General features: G+C 56.0%; 1 protein-coding gene across 3 annotated transcripts in view; it reads left to right on the top strand.

Moving 5' to 3' along the window:
• The window catches only part of LOC129810571 (uncharacterized), a 31891-nt gene extending 8001 nt beyond the window's left edge, over positions 1-23890 (top strand). For all 3 annotated transcript variants that reach the window (XM_055861225.1, XM_055861244.1, XM_055861235.1), the window contains exons 4-7: positions 11813-11992; positions 19483-19692; positions 20240-20397; positions 20585-23890. In XM_055861225.1, coding sequence (XP_055717200.1) covers positions 11813-11992; positions 19483-19692; positions 20240-20397; positions 20585-20734 — 698 coding nt within the window. In that variant the 3' untranslated portion in view covers positions 20735-23890. The remainder of the gene's footprint in view (positions 1-11812; positions 11993-19482; positions 19693-20239; positions 20398-20584) is intronic.
• Positions 23891-24656: the final 766 nt, after the last annotated feature.

Genomic DNA, 24656 nt, shown 5'->3' on the forward strand with positions numbered 1-24656 from the left:
GGACATTACGTTTCAGTTAGCGCACGGCGGACATTACGTTTCAGTTAGCGCACGGCGGACATTACGTTTCAGTTAGCGCACGGCGGACATTACGTTTCAGTTAGCGCACGGCGGACATTACGTTTCAGTTAGCGCACGGCGGACATTACGTTTCAGTTAGCGCACGGCGGACATTACGTTTCAGTTAGCCCACGGCGGACATTACGTTTCAGTTAACGCACGGCGGACATTACGTTTCAGTTAACGCACGGCGGACATTACGTTTCAGTTAGCGCACGGCGGACATTACGTTTCAGTTAGCGCACGGCGGACATTACGTTTCAGTTAGCGCACGGCGGACATTACGTTTCAGTGAGCGCAAGGCGGACATTACGTTTCAGTGAGCGCACGGCGGATATTACGTTTCAGTGAGCGCACGGCTGGATATTACGTTTCAGTTAGCGCACGGCGGATATTACGTTTCAGTTAGCGCACGGCGGATATTACGTTTCAGTTAGCCCACGGCGGATATTACGTTTCAGTTGGCCCACGGCGGATATTACGTTTCAGTTGGCCCACGGCGGATATTACGTTTCAGTTGGCGCACGGCGGATATTACGTTTCAGTTGGCGCACGGCGGATATTACGTTTCAGTTGGCGCACGGCGGATATTACGTTTCAGTTGGCGCACGGCGGATATTACGTTTCAGTTGGCGCACGGCGGATATTACGTTTCAGTTGGCGCACGGCGGATATTACGTTTCAGTTGGCGCACGGCGGATATTACGTTTCAGTTGGCGCACGGCGGATATTACGTTTCAGTTGGCGCACGGCGGATATTACGTTTCAGTTGGCGCACGGCGGATATTACGTTTCAGTTGGCGCACGGCGGATATTACGTTTCAGTTGGCGCACGGCGGATATTACGTTTCAGTTGGCGCACGGCGGATATTACGTTTCAGTTGGCGCACGGCGGATATTACGTTTCAGTTGGCGCACGGCGGATATTACGTTTCAGTTGGCGCACGGCTGGATATTACGTTTCAGTTGGCGCACGGCGGATATTACGTTTCAGTAGGCGCACGGCGGATATTACGTTTCAGTAGGCGCACGGCGGATATTACGTTTCAGTTGGCGCACGGCGGATATTACGTTTCAGTTGGCGCACGGCGGATATTACGTTTCAGTTGGCGCACGGCGGATATTACGTTTCAGTTGGCGCACGGCGGATATTACGTTTCAGTTGGCGCACGGCGGATATTACGTTTCAGTTGGCGCACGGCGGATATTACGTTTCAGTTGGCGGACATAACGTTTCAGTTGGCGCACGGCGGACATTACGTTTCAGTTGGCGCACGGCGGACATTACGTTTCAGTTGGCGGACATAACGTTTCAGTTGGCGCACGGCGGACATTACGTTCCAGTTGGCGCACGGCGGACATTACGTTTCAGTTGGAAAAAATTGTAACATAAAATCTGATTTTAATGAGAATACCTGTGCTTTATTTAAAATGAGTAGGTCGTGTCCCAAATGGAAGGCATATGTTTCCTTCATGTGACGCGAGTGAACGAACAGGCGCTTGATGTCGTTTACAGGTTCACCAGACTGTGACAAGAAGGCGGAGAGCAGTTTGTACCTTGTTGAGAGAATGGTTCGTTGTTATTTGAGTGTACAGTTCTAACTAAATGTGCTTAACCTAAGACTTGGCACTGTCCTGTGATATCCACTCAACCGTGTACACTGAATACTGTGTAAAATATTACTTTTTAAAATGTTTTATAGGTGTGTGTTGTCTATCCTGCAACCCTTTTTTTCATGTTTGGGAATGTTTTATAAAAGTCTGTCGAATTTTTCATTCTGTTTAAAAAAAAAAAAAATCTAAATTGTGGGCCTACGTCTTCAATCCAACCAGCGAACCGACAGTGAAGAGGACAGTTGAGAAGTTTTGGTAGTATAGATGAGACCATTTTTGATTTGAACTAAGTACGTTTTCAAATGCTACTATTATTGGTCGTTTCTCCTTGGTACTGCCTGTATAGATAACTCTGGGTTTTGGTGTGTAAATATCTCCATTGTTCTCTACAGTTTTGCTTCAGTCTTCAGACAGTCATATATCAAGTTATTTCCTTCCGTGTGAGGGGAAAGGAGAGGGGGGATAGAGATTTGTTACTCCCAGCCACAGCACCAGGCCCTGTCCCAGAATCCCTATTTCAGCATCAACCTCACTTTCAGATCCAGCAGCATGGCCATCGGCACCCCCGGCCAGCCTCGGCACCCCCGGCCAGCCTCGGCTCCCCCGGCCAGCCTCGGCTCCCCCGGCCAGCCTCGGCTCCCCCGGCCAGCCTCGGCTCCCCCGGCCAGCCTCGGCTCCCCCGGCCAGCCTCGGCTCCCCCGGCCAGCCTCGGCACCCCCGGCCAGCCTCGGCACCCCCGGCCAGCCTCGGCTCCCCCCCGGCCAGCCTCGGCTCCCCCCCGGCCAGCCTCGGCTCCCCCCCGGCCAGCCTCGGCTCCCCCGGCCAGCCTCGGCACCCCCGGCCAGCCTCGGCACCCCCGGCCAGCCTCGGCACCCCCGGCCAGCCTCGGCACCCCCGGCCAGCCTCGGCACCCCCGGCCAGCCTCGGCACCCCCGGCCAGCCTCGGCACCCCCGGCCAGCCTCGGCACCCCCGGCCAGCCTCGGCACCCCCGGCCAGCCTCGGCTCCCCCCCGGCCAGCCTCGGCACCCCCGGCCAGCCTCGGCACCCCCGGCCAGCCTCGGCTCCCCCCCGGCCAGCCTCGGCTCCCCCCCGGCCAGCCTCGGCTCCCCCCCGGCCAGCCTCGGCACCCCCAGCCAGCCTCGGCACCCCCAGCCAGCCTCGGCTCCCCCAGCCAGCCTCGGCACCCCTAGCCCAGTCAACCCGAGCTGAAGCGTTGCCGTGGCCGTCACATGGCCAGCAAGAGCCCTACCCGAGCTCAGGGGTCCTCCCTGAAGCTAGCTGCCATGTTTCAGGAGGCCAGAGGGAACTGCATGAACAAGTGTTTGAACACTTCTATAGAGGAAGACCTCATAGGGGCGGTGGCCTTCGGACGGAGGAGGAAGGTACCAGGCGGCAAGAAGATTCTGGACTGCGAGACAGACGCAATCATAAGTGTCTATGAGATAGTGTATATCCTAAATGGCGCCCTATTCTAGGGCGGTTGCCCCCCCCCCCTCTTCACAAGGGCGGTTGCCCCCCCTCTTCACAAGGGCGGTTGCCCCGAATCTTCACAAGGGCGGTTGCCCCCCCTCATCACAAGGGCGGTTGCCCCCCCTCTTCACAAGGGCGGTTGCCCCCCCTCTTCACAAGGGCGGTTGCCCCCCCTCTTCACAAGGGCGGTTGCCCCCCCTCTTCACTAGGGCGGTTGCCCCCCCTCTTCACTAGGGCGGTTGCCCCCCCTCTTCACTAGGGCGGTTGCCCCCCTCTTCACTAGGGCGGTTGCGGTGACCGTATTACCGCCACACTGGCGAGTCATGAAGGCAGTCAAATTCCACATGACTGTTTAGTCACGGTAATTAGGCTTCTACAAGCTCTGATGCTGCTGCTGGTCATTAGTAGCATACTCAACTTGCTGACTGCCTGGTACTCGGCACTCTATTGTCCCTCTAATCACTTTGACTTCAATGCAAATGTAATGGAAAATCTAATCAAACACTTCATGAGCTCATGTTGTGCAATATTTCTATAGGCTATGCAATTGCGTGATAAAATAGAGTGATGGCCTCTATTAAAAAGAGGAGGATCAGCTTTCTATAGGCTAGGCCTACTATATTTATATCTCAACTTTCCTAATATGAAGCACATTGCTTATATTTACAGCAGGAGTATAGCCTACCTGGCTGACATGAAAATCAACCACGTGAAAGCGTCCTCCATTCGCTATTTAAGGGCAGGTAGCCTAGCGGTTAGAGTGTCGAGGCGGCAGGTAGCCTAGCGGTTAGAGTGTCGAGGCGGCAGGTAGCCTAGCGGTTAGTGTCGAGGCGGCAGGTAGCCTAGCGGTTAGAGTGTCGAGGCGGCAGGTAGCCTAGCGGTTAGAGTGTCGAGGCGGCAGGTAGCCTAGCGGTTAGAGTGTCGAGGCGGCAGGTAGCCGAGCGGTTAGTGTCGAGGCGGCAGGTAGCCTAGTGGTTAGAGCGTTGGACTAGTAACCGAAAGGTTGCAAGATCGAATCCCTGAGCCGACAAGGTAAAAATCTGTCGTTCTGCCCCTGAACAAGGCAGTTAACCCACTGTTCCTAGGCCGTCATTAAAAATAAGAATTTGTTCTTAACTGACTTGCCTAGATAAATAAAGATAAAAAATTTGTAAACATTTTTTCCCCCCTGCCACTGTTTCGATACAGTTGCATGATAATGGTCCATTCTAAATAAATAAAAAATGTCATACATATATTGTACTTTTGGGGGATAGTAGATTGACATAAGCTAGTGTTTTTGCTGTTCGTTAGGCTTAATCATCTTGTTGGCTGACCGAAAAGTAAATGTGGACAGTTTCTTCCAATATCTTCAATATGCACCTCTGAATTGGATCAGGATGCTCGCAGTTGCCTCCCTGATGTGTCTGTCTTCACTTGTAGCCTGTGAGACCCGATCACGTGACGGAGCGTGTAGCACTCAGGGACAAGGGCACAACAGCCACTGGCCGCTAAACGGCATGGATGTGTTTGGGGTGATTTTACGGCCACACAAAGGGGATGCCGCCGGGAAATTCTAGGCATTATCAAGTGTTTGTCAAATTGTGAATGAGTGACTGTACAACCGCTCAACACACAATAGCCGCATGAGGGCACTCCCTCAAATCAAATTTATTTATATAGCCCTTCGTACATCAGCTGATATCTCAAAGTGCTGTACAGAAACCCAGCCTAAAACCCCAAACAGCTAGTAATGCAGGTGTAGAAGCACAGCGGCTAGGAAAAACTCCCTAGAAAGGCCAGAACATAGGAAGAAACCTAGAGAGGAACCATGCTATGAGGGGTGGCCAGTCTTCTTCTGGTTGTGCCGGGTGGAGATTATAACAGAACATGGACAAGATGTTCAAATGTTCATAAATGACCAGCAGGGTCAAATAATAATAATCACAGTGGTTGTCGAGGGTGCAACAAGTCAGCACCTCAGGAGTAAATGTCAGTTGGCTTTTCATAGCCGATCATTCAGAGTATCTCTACCGCTCCTGCGGTCTCTAGAGAGTTGAAAACAGCAGGTCTGGGACAGGTAGTACGTCCGGTGAACAGGTCAGGGTTCCATAGCCGCAGGCTATTCATTTGGAGAAAATATCCCTCCTATTTTATTCAGCTTTGTTCAATTATATTCTTCATAATATAAAATAATGCCACATAATTATAAGCAAATCTTGTCTGCTAAATGAACTAGTGTAGCCCATAACAAAATGTAGATGTTCCCAAGGTCTGTGTCAGTGGCTTGTAGGCGGTGTGTGGAAGCCAGGACATGCTACATGTGTTTATGTTAGTTAATGGTAAATTACCGTGAAGACCAACAGTTATTTGCCGGCTGACGAAATTTTGTGACTGCCAAAGCCCTACCCTATAGTGCACTACTGTTGACCAAACCCTGGTTAAAAGTAGTGCACTATATATGGAATAGGGTTCCATAGGCCTCTGGTCTAAAGTAGTGCACTATATAGGGAATAGGGTTCCATAGGGCTCTGGTCTAAAGTAGTGGACTATATAGGGAATAGGGTTCCATAGTGCCCTGGTCTAAAGTAGTGCACTATATAGGGAATAGGGTGCCATTTGGGATGCATAAATGACTGGTGTTCTACTCTAGACATGTATTTATTGAATCAGTAGGTCAACATGTATGTAAAGTTGGTATTAATATTGGTCCCACAGCGTACGTCCTCCACTGCCCTGGATGGATGGACATCGATCGTCCAAACTGAAGAAAGCCTCTCCCCCTTCCTCCCCTTTTCTCTCCCTCTTTCCTTCTCTCTCCCTCTTCCCTTCCCCTTCTCTCTTCCCTTCCCTCTTCCCTTCCCCTTCTCTCTTCCCTTCCCCTTCTCTCTCCCTCTTCCCTTCCCCTTCTCTCTCCCTCTTCCCTTCCCCTTCTCTCTTCCCTTCCCCTTCTCTCTTCCCTTCCCCTTCTCTCTTCCCTTCCCCTTCTCTCTCCCTCTTCCCTTCCCCTTCTCTCTTCCCTTCCCCTTCTCTCTTCCCTTCCCCTTCTCTCTTCCCTTCCCCTTCTCTCTCCCTCTTCCCTTCCCCTTCTCTCTTCCCTTCCCCTTCTCTCTTCCCTTCCCCTTCTCTCTCCCTCTTCCCTTCCCCTTCTCTCTTCACTTCCCCTTCTCTCTCCCTCTTCCCTTCCCCTTCTCTCTTCCCTTCCCCTTCTCTCTTCCCTTCCCCTTCTCTCTCCCTCTTCCCTTCCCCTTCTCTCTTCACTTCCCCTTCTCTCTCCCTCTTCCCTTCCCCTTCTCTCTTCCCTTCCCCTTCTCTCTTCCCTTCCCCTTCTCTCTCCCTCTTCCCTTCCCCTTCTCTCTTCCCTTCCCCTTCTCTCTTCCCTTCCCCTTCTCTCTCCCTCTTCCCTTCCCCTTCTCTCTTCCCTTCCCCTTCTCTCTTCCCTTCCCCTTCTCTCTCCCTCTTCCCTTCCCCTTCTCTCTTCCCTTCCCCTTCTCTATTCCCTTCCCCTTCTCTCTCCCTCTTCCCTTCCCCTTCTCTCTTCCCTTCCCCTTCTCTCTTCCCTTCCCCTTCTCTCTCCCTCTTCCCTTCCCCTTCTCTCTTCCCTTCCCCTTCTCTCTTCCCTTCCCCTTCTCTCTCCCTCTTCCCTTCCCCTTCTCTCTTCACTTCCCCTTCTCTCTCCCTCTTCCCTTCCCCTTCTCTCTTCACTTCCCCTTCTCTCTCCCTCTTCCCTTCCCCTTCTCTCTTCCCTTCCCCTTCTCTCTCCCTCTTCCCTTCCCCTTCTCTCTTCCCTTCCCCTTCTCTCTTCCCTTCCCCTTCTCTCTCCCTCTTCCCTTCCCCTTCTCTCTTCCCTTCCCCTTCTCTCTTCCCTTCCCCTTCTCTCTCCCTCTTCCCTTCCCCTTCTCTCTTCCCTTCCCCTTCTCTCTTCACTTCCCCTTCTCTCTCCCTCTTCCCTTCCCCTTCTCTCTTCCCTTCCCCTTCTCTCTTCCCTTCCCCTTCTCTCTCCCTCTTCCCTTCCCCTTCTCTCTTCCCTTCCCCTTCTCTCTTCCCTTCCCCTTCTCTCTCCCTCTTCCCTTCCCCTTCTCTCTTCCCTTCCCCTTCTCTCTCCCTCTTCCCTTCCCCTTCTCTCTTCCCTTCCCCTTCTCTCTCTCTCTTCCCTTCCCCTTCTCTCTTCCCTTCCTCTTCCCTCTTCCCTTCCCCTTCTCTCTTCCCTTCCCCTTCTCTCTCCCTCTTCCCTTCCCCTTCTCTCTCCCTCTTCCCTTCCCCTTCTCTCTCCCTCTTCCCTTCCCCTTCTCTCTCCCTCTTCCCTTCCCCTTCTCTCTTCCCTTCCCCTTCTCTCTTCCCTTCCCCTTCTCTCTCCCTCTTCCCTTCCCCTTCTCTCTTCACTTCCCCTTCTCTCTCCCTCTTCCCTTCCCCTTCTCTCTTCCCTTCCCCTTCTCTCTTCCCTCTTCCCTTCCCCTTCTCTATTCCCTTCCCCTTCTCTCTCCCTCTTCCCTTCCCCTTCTCTCTTCACTTCCCCTTCTCTCTTCCCTTCCCCTTCTCTCTTCCCTTCCCCTTCTCTCTTCACTTCCCCTTCTCTCTTCCCTTCCCCTTCTCTCTCCCTCTTCCCTTCCCCTTCTCTCTTCACTTCCCCTTCTCTCTCCCTCTTCCCTTCCCCTTCTCTCTCCCTCTTCCCTTCCCCTTCTCTCTTCCCTTCCCCTTCTCTCTTCCCTTCCCCTTCTCTCTCCCTCTTCCCTTCCCCTTCTCTCTTCCCTTCCCCTTCTCTCTTCCCTTCCCCTTCTCTCTCCCTCTTCCCTTCCCCTTCTCTCTTCCCTTCCCCTTCTCTCTCCCTCTTCCCTTCCCCTTCTCTCTTCCCTTCCCCTTCTCTCTTCCCTTCCCCTTCTCTCTTCACTTCCCCTTCTCTCTCCCTCTTCCCTTCCCCTTCTCTCTTCCCTTCCCCTTCTCTCTTCCCTTCCCCTTCTCTCTCCCTCTTCCCTTCTCTCTCCCTCTTCCCTTCCCCTTCTCTCTTCCCTTCCCCTTCTCTCTCCCTCTTCCCTTCCCCTTCTCTCTTCCCTTCCCCTTCTCTCTTCCCTTCCCCTTCTCTCTCCCTCTTCCCTTCCCCTTCTCTCTTCCCTTCCCCTTCTCTCTTCACTTCCCCTTCTCTCTCCCTCTTCCCTTCCCCTTCTCTCTCCCTCTTCCCTTCCCCTTCTCTCTTCCCTTCCCCTTCTCTCTCCCTCTTCCCTTCCCCTTCTCTCTTCACTTCCCCTTCTCTCTTCCCTTCCCCTTCTCTCTCCCTCTTCCCTTCCCCTTCTCTCTTCCCTTCCCCTTCTCTCTCCCTCTTCCCTTCCCCTTCTCTCTTCACTTCCCCTTCTCTCTTCACTTCCCCTTCTCTCTCCCTCTTCCCTTCCCCTTCTCTCTTCACTTCCCCTTCTCTCTTCCCTTCCCCTTCTCTCTCCCTCTTCCCTTCCCCTTCTCTCTTCACTTCCCCTTCTCTCTTCACTTCCCCTTCTCTCTCCCTCTTCCCTTCCCCTTCTCTCTTCACTTCCCCTTCTCTCTTCCCTTCCCCTTCTCTCTCCCTCTTCCCTTCCCCTTCTCTCTTCCCTTCCCCTTCTCTCTTCCCTTCCCCTTCTCTCTCCCTCTTCCCTTCCCCTTCTCTCTTCACTTCCCCTTCTCTCTCCCTCTTCCCTTCCCCTTCTCTCTTCACTTCCCCTTCTCTCTCCCTCTTCCCTTCCCCTTCTCTCTTCACTTCCCCTTCTCTCTCCCTCTTCCCTTCCCCTTCTCTCAATGAGTACAGTCTGAGCATGTCAGAGGATAATCATGATTACATGTCCTGATGACTTTAGACAGGTCCTGCCATAGCTACATTACCTTCTTTATCACCAATGACTAATGGTAAAAGGGTTGAATGTATGTTGCACTGAAATAAATGGTAATTCCTCGATGGTGTCAAGACATTTCTTTATAGATAAGGTGCATTCAGAAAGCCATGACTTCTTCCACATTTTGTTACGTTACAGTCTAATTCTAAAATGTATTAAATTGTATTTTCCCCGTCATCAATCTATACACAATACCCCCTAATGACAAAGCAAAATCAGATTTTTAGAAATGTTTGCAAATTTATTAGGGCGGCAGGAAGCCTAGTGGTTAGAGCGTTGGACTAGTAACCGAAAGGTTGTTAGATCGAATCCCCGAGCTGACAAGGTAATAATCTGTCGTTCTGCCCCTGAACAAGGCAGTTAACCCACTGTTCCTAGGGCCGTCATTGTAAATAATAATTTGTTCTTAACTGACTTGCCTAGTTTAAATATAATATAATAAAGGTTAAATAAGAAACATGACATTTACATAAGTGTACTTGGCAGCTCTTACAGCATCAAGTATTCTTGGATGTGACACGACAAGCTTGGCATACCTGTATTTAGGGAGTTTCTCCCATTCTTCTCTGCAGATCCTCTCAAGCTCTGTCAGGTTGGATAGGGAGTGTCGCTTCACAGCTATTTTCAGGTCTCTCCAGGGGTGTTCGATCGGGTTCAATCCAGGTTCTGGCTCAAGGACATTCAGAGAACATTGTTCTGTAGCCACTCGTTTTTTAATTTATATATATATATATATATATATATATATAGATATATATTTACCCCTTTTTTCTCCCTAATTTCATGGTGTCCAATTGGTAGTTGCCGTTTTGTCTCATCACTCGAGAGGCGAAGGTCGAGAGCCGTGCGTCCTCCGTAACACAACCAAACCAAGCCGCACTGCTTCTTGACACGATGCCCACTTAACCCGGAAGCCAGCCGCACCAATGTGTCGGAGGAAACACTGTACACCTGGCGACCGTGTCAGCGTGCACTGCGCCCAGCCCGCCACAAGGAGTCGCTAGAACGCGCTGGGACAAGGACATCCCTGCTGGCCAAACCCTCCCCTAACCCGGAAGACGCTGGGCCAATTGTGCGACACCCCTTGGGTCTCCCGGTCGCGGCCGGCTGCGACAGAGCCTGGAGCAGGTTTTCATCAAAGATCTCTGTCTACCTTGCTCCGTCCATCTTTCCCTCAATCCTGACTAGTCTCCCAGTCCCTGCCGCTGAAAAACATCCCCACAGCATGATGCTGCCACCACCATGCTTCACTGTAGGGATGGGGCCAGATTTCCTCCGGATGTGACGCTTGGCATTCAGGCCAAAGATCAGTCCAGAGAATCTTTTTTCTCATGGTCTCGGAGTCCTTTAGGCAAACTCCAAGTGGGCTGTCATGTGCCTTTTTACTGAGGAGTGGCTTCCGTCTGGCCACTCTACCATAAAGGCCTGATTGGTGGAGTGCTGCAGAGATGGTTGTCCTTCTGGAAGGTTCTCCCATCTCCACAGATGAACTCTGGAGCTCTGTCAGAGTGACCATCGGGTTCTTGGTCACCTCCCTGACCCAAGGCCCTTCTCCACCGATTGCTCAGTTTGGCTGGGCGGCCAGCTCTAGGAAGATTTGTGGTGGTTCCAAACTTCTTCCATTTAAGAATGATGGAGGCCATTGTGTTCTTGGGGACCTTCAATGTTTCAGAAATTTCCCCAGATCTGTGCCTCAACACAATCCTGTCTCGGAGCTCTACGGACAATTCCTTCAACCCCATGGCTTGATTTTTGCTCTGACATGCAGAAGGCCAGCATCCCAGAGTCTTCTCTTCACTGTTGACGTTGAGACTGGTGTTTTGTGGATACTATTTAATGAAGCTGCCAGTTGAGGACTTGTGATGCATCTGTTTCTCAAACTAGACACTTTAATGCACTTGTCCTCTTGCTCAGTTGTGCACCGGGGCCTCCCACTCCTCTTTCTATTCTGGTTAGGGCCAGTTTGCGCTGTTCTGTGAAGGGAGTAGTACACAGCCTTGTACGAGATCTTCAGTTTCTTGGCAATTTCTCACATGGAATAGCCTTCATTTCTCAGAACAAGAATAGACTGACGAGTTTCTGACGACGGCTCTTTTCTGGCCATTTTGAGCCTGTAATCGAACCCACAAATGCTGATGCTCCAAATACTCAACTAGTCTAAAGAAAGCCAGTTTAATTGCTTCTTTAATCAGTACAACAGTTTTCAGCTGTGCTAACACAATTGCAAAAGGTTTTTCTAATGATCAATTAACCTTTTTAAAATGATAAACTTGGATTAGCTAACACAACGTGCCATTGGAACACAGGAGTGATGGTTACTGATAATGGGCCTCTGTACGTCTATGTAGATATTCCATTAAAAATCAGCCGTTTCCAGCTACAATAGTCATTTACAACATTAACAATGTCTACACTGTACTTCTGATCAATTTGATGTTATTTTAAATGGACATTTCTTTTTGCTTTTCTTTCGAGGACATTTTATAAGTGACCCCAAACTTTTGAACAGTGGTGTTATATATAAAATATTAGTACCAGTCAAAAGTTTGGACAACTCATTCAAGGGTTTTTCTTTTCTTTTTTACTATTTTCTACATTGTAGAATAATAGTGAAGACAAGTCAAAACTATGAAATAACACATGGAATCATGTAGTAACCAAAGAAATGTTAAACAAACCGCAATTATATTTTATAAGTGACACTATTTAGTCCCTTTACAATGCGTTTGTTTTGGCTTTTTATGCGCTTGATTATTTCTCGAATGAAAAATGCTATACAAGTTAAATGTATTATGTTGTAAACGGTATAGTCTTCCTGTCTCTGTTCCATCAGTGGGTCCTCCTCTCTATGAGATCGAGCGTCTGCGGGCGTTGCTGAGTGTGGAGCGGAGCCGCAGTGAGCAGATGGGAGAGACCATCTCCGGTCTGAAACAGGACAAAGAGCTGCTGCAGCAGGAACTCACTAAGAAGGCGGAACTCATCTGTGACTTCCTGCAAGACCAGCTACGCCCAGGTACGCTCCTCTCATTCCGCCCCCCAGGTACGCTCCTCTCATTCCGCCCCCCAGGTACGCTCCTCTCACTCCGCCCCCCAGGTACGCTCCTCTCACTCCGCCCCCCAGGTACGCTCCTCTCACTCCGCCCCCCAGGTACGCTCCTCTCATTCCGCCCCCCAGGTACGCTCCTCTCATTCCCCCCCCAGGTACGCTCCTTTCATTCCGCCCCCCAGGTACGCTCCTTTCATTCCGCCCCCCAGGTACGCTCCTTTCATTCCGCCCCCCAGGTACGCTCCTTTCATTCCGCCCCCCAGGTACGCTCCTTTCATTCCGCCCCCCAGGTACGCTCCTTTCATTCCGCCCCCCAGGTACGCTCCTCTCATTCCGCCCCCCAGGTACGCTCCTTTCATTCCGCCCCCCAGGTACGCTCCTTTCATTCCGCCCCCCAGGTACGCTCCTTTCATTCCGCCCCCCAGGTACGCTCCTTTCATTCCGCCCCCCCAGGTACGCTCCTTTCATTCCGCCCCCCAGGTACGCTCCTTTCATTCCGCCCCCCAGGTACGCTCCTTTCATTCCGCCCCCCAGGTACGCTCCTTTCATTCCGCCCCCCAGGTACGCTCCTTTCATTCCGCCCCCCAGGTACGCTCCTCTCATTCCGCCCCCCAGGTACGCTCCTCTCATTCCGCCCCCCAGGTACGCTCCTCTCATTCCGCCCCCCAGGTACGCTCCTCTCATTCCGCCCCCCAGGTACGCTCCTCTCATTCCGCCCCCCAGGTACGCTCCTCTCATTCCGCCCCCCAGGTACGCTCCTCTCATTCCGCCCCCCAGGTACGCTCCTCTCATTCCGCCCCCCAGGTACGCTCCTCTCATTCCGCCCCCCAGGTACGCTCCTCTCATTCCGCCCCCCAGGTACGCTCCTCTCATTCCGCCCCCCAGGTACGCTCCTCTCATTCCGCCCCCCAGGTACGCTCCTCTCATTCCGCCCCCCAGGTACGCTCCTCTCATTCCGCCCCCCAGGTACGCTCCTTTCATTCCGCCCCCCAGGTACGCTCCTTTCATTCCGCCCCCCAGGTACGCTCCTTTCATTCCGCCCCCCAGGTACGCTCCTCTCATTCCGCCCCCCAGGTACGCTCCTCTCATTCCGCCCCCCAGGTACGCTCCTCTCATTCCGCCCCCCAGGTACGCTCCTCTCATTCCGCCCCCCAGGTACGCTCCTCTCATTCCGCCCCCCAGGTACGCTCCTCTCATTCCGCCCCCCAGGTACGCTCCTCTCATTCCGCCCCCCAGGTACGCTCCTTTCATTCCGCCCCCCAGGTACGCTCCTCTCATTCCGCCCCCCAGGTACGCTCCTCTCATTCCGCCCCCCAGGTACGCTCCTTTCATTCCGCCCCCCAGGTACGCTCCTTTCATTCCGCCCCCCAGGTACGCTCCTCTCATTCCGCCCCCCAGGTACGCTCCTCTCATTCCGCCCCCCAGGTACGCTCCTCTCATTCCGCCCCCCAGGTACGCTCCTCTCATTCCGCCCCCCAGGTACGCTCCTCTCATTCCGCCCCCCAGGTACGCTCCTCTCATTCCGCCCCCCAGGTACGCTCCTCTCATTCCCCCCCCCAGGTACGCTCCTCTCATTCCCCCCCCCCCCCCCCCCCAGGTACGCTCCTCTCATTCCCCCCCCCCCCCCCCAGGTACGCTCCTCTCATTCCCCCCCCCCCCCCAGGTACGCTCCTCTCATCCCCCCCCCCCCAGGTACGCTCCTCTCATCCCCCCCCCCCCCAGGTACGCTCCTCTCATTCCCCCCCCCCCCCGCCCCAGGTACGCTCCTCTCATTCCCCCCCCCCAGGTACGCTCCTCTCATTCCCCCCCCCCAGGTACGCTCCTCTCATTCACCCCCCCCGCCCCCCAGGTACCCTACTCTCATTCCGCCCCCCAGGTACGCTCCTCTCACTCCGCCCCCAGGTACGCTCCTCTCACTCCGCCCCCCAGGTACGCTCCTCTCACTCCGCCCCCCAGGTACGCTCCTCTCATTCCGCCCCCCAGGTACGCTCCTCTCATTCCGCCCCCCAGGTACGCTCCTCTCATTCCGCCCCCCAGGTACGCTCCTCTCATTCCGCCCCCCAGGTACGCTCCTCTCATTCCCCCCCCAGGTACGCTCCTCTCATTCCCCCCCCAGGTACGCGCCTCTCATTCCGCCCCCCAAGTACGCTCCTTTCATTCCGCCCCCCAGGTACGCTCCTCTCATTCCCCCCCCAGGTACGCTCCTTTCATTCCGCCCCCAGGTACGCTCCTTTCATTCCGCCCCCCAGGTACGCTCCTCTCATTCCGCCCCCCAGGTACGCTCCTCTCATTCCGCCCCCCAGGTACGCTCCTCTCATTCCGCCCCCCAGGTACGCTCCTCTCATTCCGCCCCCCAGGTACGCTCCTCTCATTCCGCCCCCCAGGTACGCTCCTTTCATTCCGCCCCCCAGGTACGCTCCTTTCATTCCGCCCCCCAGGTACGCTCCTCTCATTCCGCCCCCCAGGTACGCTCCTCTCATTCCGCCCCCCAGGTACGCTCCTCTCATTCCGCCCCCCAGGTACGCTCCTCTCATTCCGCCCCCCAGGTACGCTCCTCTCATTCCGCCCCCCAGGTACGCTCCTCTCATTCCGCCCCCCAGGTACGCTCCTCTCATTCCGCCCCCCAGGTACGCTCCTCTCATTCCCCCCCCCCAGGTACGCTCCTCTCATCCCCCCCCCCCCCCCAGGTACGCTCCTCTCATTCCCCCCCCCCCCCCAGGTACGCTCCTCTCATTCCCCCCCCCCCAGGTACGCTCCTCTCATCCCCCCCCCCCCAGGTACGCTCCTCTCATCCCCCCCCCAGGTACGCTCCTCTCATCCCCCCCCCCCAGGTACGCTCCTCTCATTCCCCCCCCCCCCCACCCCAGGTACGCTCCTCTCATTCCCCCCCCCCAGGTACGCTCCTCTCATTCCCCCCCCCCAGGTACGCTCCTCTCATTCACCCCCCCCCCCCCCCAGGTACCCTCCTCTCATTCCGCCCCCCAGGTACGCTCCTCTCACTCCGCCCCCAGGTACGCTCCTCTCACTCCGCCCCCCAGGTACGCTCCTCTCACTCCGCCCCCCAGGTACGCTCCTCTCATTCCGCCCCCCAGGTACGCTCCTCTCATTCCGCCCCCCAGGTACGCTCCTCTCATTCCGCCCCCCAGGTACGCTCCTCTCATTCCGCCCCCCAGGTACGCTCCTCTCATTCCCCCCCCAGGTACGCTCCTCTCATTCCCCCCCCAGGTACGCGCCTCTCATTCCGCCCCCCAAGTACGCTCCTTTCATTCCGCCCCCCAGGTACGCTCCTCTCATTCCCCCCCCAGGTACGCTCCTTTCATTCCGCCCCCCAGGTACGCTCCTCTCATTCCGCCCCCCAGGTACGCTCCTCTCATTCCGCCCCCCAGGTACGCTCCTCTCATTCCGCCCCCCAGGTACGCTCCTCTCATTCCGCCCCCCAGGTACGCTCCTCTCATTCCGCCCCCCAGGTACGCTCCTCTCATTCCGCCCCCCAGGTACGCTCCTCTCATTCCGCCCCCCCAGGTACGCTCCTCTCATTCCGCCCCCCAGGTACGCTCCTCTCATTCCGCCCCCCAGGTACGCTCCTCTCATTCCCCCCACCCCAGGTACGCTCCTCTCATCCCCCCCCCCCCCCCCCCCCAGGTACGCTCCTCTCATTCCCCCCCCCCCCCCCCCCCAGGTACGCTCCTCTCATTCCCCCCCCCCCCCCAGGTACGCTCCTCTCATTCCCCCCCCCCAGGTACGCTCCTCTCATTCACCCCCCCCAGGTACGCTCCTCTCATTCACCCCCCCCAGGTACGCTCCTCTCATTCACCCCCCCCAGGTACGCTCCTCTCATTCACCCCCCCCCAGGTACGCTCCTCTCATTCACCCCCCCCCCCAGGTACGCTCCTCTCATTCCGCCCCCCAGGTACGCTCCTCTCACTCCGCCCCCCAGGTACGCTCCTCTCACTCCGCCCCCCAGGTACGCTCCTCTCACTCCGCCCCCCAGGTACGCTCCTTTCATTCCGCCCCCCAGGTACGCTCCTTTCATTCCGCCCCCCAGGTACGCTCCTCTCATTCCCCCCCCAGGTACGCTCCTCTCATTCCGCCCCCCAGGTACGCTCCTCTCATTCCGCCCCCCAGGTACGCTCCTCTCATTCCGCCCCCCAGGTACGCTCCTCTCATTCCGCCCCCCAGGTACGCTCCTCTCATTCCGCCCCCCAGGTACGCTCCTCTCATTCCGCCCCCCAGGTACGCTCCTCTCATTCCGCCCCCCAGGTACGCTCCTCTCATTCCGCCCCCCAGGTACGCTCCTCTCATTCCGCCCCCCAGGTACGCTCCTCTCATTCCCCCCCCCAGGTACGCTCCTCTCATTCCCCCCCCCCCCCAGGTACGCTCCTCTCATCCCCCCCAGGTACGCTACTCTCATCCCCCCCCCCCCACCCCAGGTACGCTCCTCTCATTCCCCCCCCCAGGTACGCTCCTCTCATTCCCCCCCCCCCCCCCCAGGTACGCTCCTCTCATTCCCCCCCCCCCCCCCAGGTACGCTCCTCTCATTCCCCCCCCCCCCCCAGGTACGCTCCTCTCATTCCCCCCCCCCCCCCCAGGTACGCTCCTCTCATCCCCCCCCCAGGTACGCTCCTCTCATCCCCCCCCCCCCAGGTACGCTCCTCTCATCCCCCCCCCCAGGTACGCTCCTCTCATTCCCCCCCCCCCCACCCCAGGTACGCTCCTCTCATCCCCCCCCCCCCCAGGTACGCTCCTCTCATTCCCCCCCCCCCAGGTACGCTCCTCTCATCCCCCCCCCCCCACCCCAGGTACGCTACTCTCATCCCCCCCCCCCCCCAGGTACGCTCTTCTCATCACCCCCCCCAGGCACGCTCCTCTCATTCCCCCCCCCCCAGGTACGCTCCTCGCATTCCCCCCCCCCCCCCCCCAGGTACGCTCCTCTCATTCACCCCCCCCCCCCCCCCAGGTACGCTCCTCTCATTCCCCCCCCCCAGGTACGCTCCTCGCATTCCCCCCCCCCCCCCAGGTACGCTCCTCTCATTCACCCCCCCCCCCCCCCACCAGGTACCCTCCTCTCATTCCGCCCCCCAGGTACGCTCCTCTCACTCCGCCCCCCAGGTACGCTCCTCTCATTCCGCCCCCCCAGGTACGCTCCTTTCATTCCGCCCCCCAGGTACGCTCCTCTCATTCCCCCCCCAGGTACGCTCCTTTCATTCCGCCCCCCAGGTACGCTCCTCTCATTCCGCCCCCCAGGTACGCTCCTCTCATTCCGCCCCCCAGGTACGCTCCTCTCATTCCGCCCCCCAGGTACGCTCCTTTCATTCCGCCCCCCAGGTACGCTCCTTTCATTCCGCCCCCCAGGTACGCTCCTCTCATTCCGCCCCCCAGGTACGCTCCTTTCATTCCGCCCCCCAGGTACGCTCCTTTCATTCCGCCCCCCAGGTACGCTCCTCTCATTCCGCCCCCCAGGTACGCTCCTCTCATTCCGCCCCCCAGGTACGCTCCTCTCATTCCGCCCCCCAGGTACGCTCCTCTCATTCCGCCCCCCAGGTACGCTCCTTTCATTCCGCCCCCCAGGTACGCTCCTTTCATTCCGCCCCCCAGGTACGCTCCTCTCATTCCGCCCCCCAGGTACGCTCCTCTCATTCCGCCCCCCAGGTACGCTCCTCTCATTCCGCCCCCCCAGGTACGCTCCTCTCATTCCCCCCCCCCCCCCCAGGTACGCTCCTCTCACCCCCCCCCCCCAGGTACGCTCCTCTCACCCCCCCCCCCAGGTACGCTCCTCTCATCCCCCCCCCCCAGGTACGCTCCTCTCACCCCCCCCCCCCCCCAGGTACGCTCTTCTCATCCCCCCCCCCCAGGTACGCTCCTCTCACCCCCCCCCCCCCCCAGGTACTACGCTCCTCTCATCCCCCCCCCAGGTACGCTCCTCTCATCCCCCCCCCAGGTACGCTCCTCTCATCCCCCCCCCCCCCCCCCAGGTACGCTCCTCTCACCCCCCCCCCCCCCCCAGGTACGCTCCTCTCATTCATTCCTCCCCCCCCCAGGTACGCTCCTCTCAATCACCCCTCCCCCCCCCAGGTACGCTCCTCTCATTCATCCCCCCCCCCCCCCCAGGTACGCTCCTCTCATTCTCCCCCCCCCCAGGTACGCTCCTCTCATTCATTCACCCCCCCCCCCCCCGGTACGCTCCTCTCTCATCTCCTCCCCCCCCCCCCAGGTACGCTCCTCTCATTCATTCCCCCCCCCTCCCCAGGTACGCTCCTCTCATTCATTCCCCCCCCCCCCCCCCCCCCCCCCCCAGGTACGCTCCTCTCATTCATTCCCCCCCTAGGTACGCTCCTCTCATTCCTCCCCCCCCAAGGTACGCTACTCTCATTCATTCACCCCCCCCCCCCCTGGTACGCTACTCTCATTCATTCACCCCCCCCCCCCCCCCCCTGGTACGCTCCTCTCTCATCTCCTCCCCCCCCCCCCAGGTACGCTCCTCTCATTCATTCCCCCCCCCCCAGGTACGCTCCTCTCATTCACCCCCCCCCCCCCCCCCCCCCAGGTACGCTCCTCTCATTCACCCCCCCCCCCCCCCCCCCCAGGTACGCTCCTCCCATTCACCCCCCCCAGGTACGCTCCTCTCATTCACCCCCCCCCCCCCCCCAGGTACGCTCCTCTTATTCACCCCCCCTCCCCCCAGGTACGCTCCTCTCATTCATTCCCACCCCCCCCCCCAGGTACGCTACCATCTGACTGGTGCGTTATATGCACATACAGACTGTAGTAGAATTTAGTTAGTTGACCTCTTTGTATTTACCCAATCAGAGTAGAACAGTTAGTTGACCTCTTTGTATTTACCCAATCAGAGTAGAACAGTTAGTTGACCTCTTTGTATTTACCCAATCAGAGTAGAACAGTTAGTTGACCTCTTTGTATTTACCCAATCAGAGTAGAACAGTTAGTTGACCTCTTTGTATTTACCCAATCAGAGTAGAACAGTTAGTTGACCTCTTTGTATTTACCCAATCAGAGTAGAACAGTTAGTTGACCTCTTTGTATTTACCCAATCAGAGTAGAACAGTTAGTTGACCTCTTTGTATTTACCCAATCAGAGTAGAACAGTTAGTTGACCTCTTTGTATTTACCCAATCAGAGTAGAACAGTTAGTTGACCTCTTTGTATTTACCCAATCAGAGTAGAACAGTTAGTTGACCTCTTTGTATTTACCCAATCAGAGTAGAACAGTTAGTTGACCTCTTTGTATTTACCCAATCAGAGTAGAACAGTTAGTTGACCTCTTTGTATTTACCCAATCAGAGTAGAACAGTTAGTTGACCTCTTTGTATTTACCCAATCAGAGTAGAACAGTGATGTGAGGAATGATCCACTTCCCAGACAGAGACTCGATGGAAGATAACGAATGACGAGACAGCTGAGATAAACAGTAGCCTTTTCATTTCTTCTGTTCCCTTTAGAGAAAAGGTGTGGTCATTCATCCAGCCAGATGGAGGTGGGGCTGGGCAGCTCCACCCACATGGGGGTGGGGTTCTCTGACGAGGGCGTGGTATTTGAGAACTCGGCCCTGTTCGAAAGCTTTGAGGAAGTGGAGCTCCACCCCCTTGACCGACACAGGGTGATGAAGAGCTCCAAGAGGAGCAGAGATGGAGAGAACACACGAGTCAGGAGTAAGTACTGTAGATGGCCCTTAAACAGAGTACAGTACTGTAGATGGCCCTTAAACAGAGTACAGTACTGTAGATGGCCCTTAAACAGAGTACAGTACTGTAGATGGCCCTTAAACAGACTACAGTACTGTAGATGGCCCTTAAACAGAGTCGGGACTACAGTACTGTAGATGGCCCTTAAACAGAGTCGGGACTACAGTACTGTAGATGGCCCTTAAACAGAGTCGGGACTACAGTACTGTAGATGGCCCTTAAACAGAGTCGGGACTACAGTACTGTAGATGGCCCTTAAACAGAGTCGGGACTACAGTACTGTAGATGGCCCTTAAACAGAGTCGGGACTACAGTACTGTAGATGGCCCTTAAACAGAGTCGGGACTACAGTACTGTAGATGGCCCTTAAACAGCATTGTCCTCTGTCAGGCGGTCAACATCCTCATTATCCCTCACTTGAAAAATAAAGAGTTGGGCAGACAGCATTTAAAACATAAATTAGTTATTCTTGGTAGTTTTAACAAACCCTGTCCTCTTATCTCTCTCTCCCCAGTGAAGAACGTGGTGGGCGTCATCGCCAGGTACATGGCGGCCCTGCAGGAGTTCAGACGCAGCGTCTCCATGAAGGTGGCGTTCGACCGCGTGGGCGTCGACCGGAATACCATCTCACGGACGGCGGCCATCGCCGAGCTGAGCCTGGCTGCTCCGGAGGTTTGTAATTCCTTTGGACTGTCCGGCTACGAGACTTTATAATATCTTTATTATGAGCAGGCGTTGATGATGTGCTGCCTTTTTTATTAAGCATAGTCCTAGCGAATCTCCATTTTGGAAATCAATTTGAGTCCTGAATCTGTCAACGATAAACTATTATTGGTGTTTTTAATGTATCTTATCCTAGGTGTTCCATGCCCTGCCGCCGTGGGACGAGAAGGAGGAGACGCTGGCTCACTACGCCCACCGCTGCCGGCTGGCCATGGACGACACCATCAGAGCCAAGATCAAAACCATGAAAACCAAGGGAGACCTGCTGCCTATAGTCAGCAAATAACCCCCGGACTGAGGGGCGCGTCCTATGGGACGGGGACTGAGGGGCGCGTCCTATGGGACGGGGACTGAGGGGCGCGTCCTATGGGACGGGGACTGAGGGGCGCGTCCTATGGGACGGGGACTGAGGGGCGCGTCCTATGGGACGGGGACTGAGGGGCGCGTCCTATGGGACGGGGACTGAGGGGCGCGTCCTATGGGACGGGGACTGAGGGGCGCGTCCTATGGGACGGGGACTGAGGGGCGCGTCCTATGGGACGGGGACTGAGGGGCGCGTCCTATGGGACGGGGACTGAGGGGGCGCGGGGACATTGGCTGTGCGCGATAGATCACCTGCTGGGTGTTAATGAACGGCGGCGATTCAACATGTAGAATCATCTGGAAATGAACAGAAAACGGCAGCCAATGTCCTGTAGTCAGAGGAGACGGGACCCGACGGACGTTCCTGTAGCCAGAGGAGACGGGACCGACAGACGTTCCTGTAGCCAGAGGAGACGGGACCCGACGGACGTTCCTGTAGCCAGAGGAGACGGGACCGACAGACGTTCCTGTAGCCAGAGGAGACGGGACCCGACGGACGGACGTTCCTGTAGTCAGAGGAGACGGGACCCGACGGACGTTCCTGTAGCCAGAGGAGACGGGACCGACAGACGTTCCTGTAGCCAGAGGAGACGGGACCCGACGGACGGACGTTCCTGTAGTCAGAGGAGACGGGACCCGACGGACGTTCCTGTAGCCAGAGGAGACGGGACCGACAGACGTTCCTGTAGTCAGAGGAGACGGGACCCGACGGACGTTCCTGTAGTCAGAGGAGACGGGACCCGACGGACGTTCCTGTAGTCAGAGGAGACGGGACCCGACGGACGTTCCTGTAGTCAGAGGAGACGGGACCCGACGGACGTTCCTGTAGTCAGAGGAGACGGGACCCGACGGACGTTCCTGTAGTCAGAGGAGACGGGACCCGACGGACGTTCCTGTAGTCAGAGGAGACGGGACCCGACGGACGTTCCTGTAGTCAGAGGAGACGGGACCCGACGGACGTTCCTGTAGTCAGAGGAGACGGGACCCGACGGACGTTCCTGTAGTCAGAGGAGACGGGACCCGACGGACGTTCCTGTAGTCAGAGGAGACGGGACCCGACGGACGTTCCTGTAGTCAGAGGAGACGGGACCCGACGGACGTTCCTGTAGTCAGAGGAGACGGGACCCGACGGACGTTCCTGTAGTCAGAGGAGACGGGACCCGACGGACGTTCCTGTAGTCAGAGGAGACGGGACGGACGTTCCTGTAGTCAGGGGAGACGGGACTCGACGGACGTTCCTGTAGTCAGGGGAGACGGGACCGACGGACGTTCCTGTAGTCAGGGGAGACGGGACTCGACGGACGTTCCTGTAGTCAGGGGAGACGGGACCGACGGACGTTCCTGTAGTCAGAGGAGATGGGACGGACGTTCCTGTAGTCAGGGGAGACGGGACCCGACGGACGTTCCTGTAGTCAGGGGAGACGGACGTTCCTGTAGTCAGAGGAGACGGGACCCGACGGACGTTCCTGTAGTCAGAGGAGACGGGACCCGACGGACGTTCCTGTAGTCAGAGGAGACGGGACCCGACGGACGTTCCTGTAGTCAGAGGAGACGGGACCCGACGGACGTTCCTGTAGTCAGAGGAGACGGGACGGACGTTCCTGTAGTCAGGGGAGACGGGACTCGACGGACGTTCCTGTAGTCAGGGGAGACGGGACCGACGGACGTTCCTGTAGTCAGGGGAGACGGGACGGACGTTCCTGTAGTCAGGGGAGACGGGACTCGACGGACGTTCCTGTAGTCAGGGGAGACGGGACCGACGGACGTTCCTGTAGTCAGAGGAGATGGGACGGACGTTCCTGTAGTCAGGGGAGACGGGACTCGACGGACGTTCCTGTAGTCAGAGGAGACGGGACCCGACGGACGTTCCTGTAGTCAGAGGAGACGGGACCCGACGGACGTTCCTGTAGTCAGAGGAGACGGGACCCGACGGACGATCCTGTAGTCAGAGGAGACGGGACCCGACGGACGTTCCTGTAGTCAGAGGAGACGGGACCCGACGGACGTTCCTGTAGTCAGGGGAGACGGGACCCGACGGACGTTCCTGTAGTCAGGGGAGACGGGACTCGACGGACGTTCCTGTAGTCAGGGGAGACGGGACCGACGGACGTTCCTGTAGTCAGAGGAGATGGGACGGACGTTCCTGTAGTCAGGGGAGACGGGACTCGACGGACGTTCCTGTAGTCAGGGGAGACGGGACCCGACGGACGTTCCTGTAGTCAGGGGAGACGGGACCCGACGGACGTTCCTGTAGTCAGAGGAGACGGGACCCGACGGACGTTCCTGTAGTCAGAGGAGACGGGACCCGACGGACGTTCCTGTAGTCAGAGGAGACGGGACCCGACGGACGTTCCTGTAGTCAGAGGAGACGGGACCCGACGGACGTTCCTGTAGTCAGGGGAGACGGGACCCGACGGACGTTGCTGTAGTCAGGGGAGACGGGACTCGACGGACGTTCCTGTAGTCAGGGGAGACGGGACCGACGGACGTTCCTGTAGTCAGAGGAGATGGGACGGACGTTCCTGTAGTCAGGGGAGACGGGACTCGACGGACGTTCCTGTAGTCAGGGGAGACGGGACCCGACGGACGTTCCTGTAGTCAGGGGAGACGGGACCCGACGGACGTTCCTGTAGTCAGAGGAGACGGCACCCGACGGACGTTCCTGTAGTCAGAGGAGACGGGACCCGACGGACGTTCCTGTAGTCAGAGGAGATGGGACGGACGTTCCTGTAGTCAGGGGAGACGGGACTCGACGTACGTTCCTGTAGTCAGGGGAGACGGGACCGACGGACGTTCCTGTAGGTGCATCTTGTCCTCATGATAGTCTGGCCCCAGATCTGTCAGTTTGTAACGTCTCGCCAAGTTGGCACAACCCAGTCTGGGACCAGGCTAGTCCTATGATGCCCTGTGGTTGTCATGGGGATGTGATTGGGCACCGATGCCTTTTCAAAACAAGGGATCTGTCCTTTATGCTCCATTCCACGTCTGTCCACCACAACCACCAATGATAACACACACACAACACACTATGTAGGCTGCACACTTGACTGTCATTAAAAAACATTGTTGTACACACAAATGGTTGATTTTTGTTGTTCATCATTACTGTAATGGTCGACTATGGGAAAAATGAATTCTGATTATTGGATGATGTATTAATGTTTAGATGTTTAAAAAAAAATTAAAATAATATTCTTTAGAAGAGAAACCTTTGGAAAAGACTATTCAAATAAGAATCTTATTTTAGTAGAAAAACCTCAGGAAAACACTTTAATTCATGTCGATCTTTTCACAATACTGACGTTTACAAATGGTATTCTTGAAGTGTATCTCGACTCCTGACCCTACTACTCCAGGACTGTCACGGGGTAGTATGTCCGTGTAAGTATGTGCAAATGCGTAAGATCTTTCCAACTATTGATTATGAATGGTTATAACCTGTTATGAATGGCTATAACACTTCAGTAGTCTGAAAGCTCTTTAATTTTTTAAACATTGGAACAGAGTTCTAGAAGACTTTCGGAAGCATGTGGACGGCTGCATCACTATGGCAACAGAACATCGTGTGTTCCAAAATGACACCCTACATAGTGTACTGATCAAAAGTAGTGCACTATTACGGGAATATTATGTAATTTGTGACGCACATCATCAGTTAATCATCATCGTTATTAAACGGGAGACTTCTTCAACTAGAAGAAACATTCGTTGTTGCAGATGTAAAATGCACTGCACCTAACAGTTCTCAATTCTCATGATTAAAGTCCCTTCTGTTCTGTGTAAGGTATGATACTGCAAGGCCTCAATACTACAACACTGCGGTATAAAATGCATTCATCCACAAG

This window comes from Salvelinus fontinalis, chromosome 2, assembly GCF_029448725.1.
Source record: "Salvelinus fontinalis isolate EN_2023a chromosome 2, ASM2944872v1, whole genome shotgun sequence".
In the NCBI taxonomy this organism is placed as follows: domain Eukaryota; kingdom Metazoa; phylum Chordata; class Actinopteri; order Salmoniformes; family Salmonidae; genus Salvelinus; species Salvelinus fontinalis.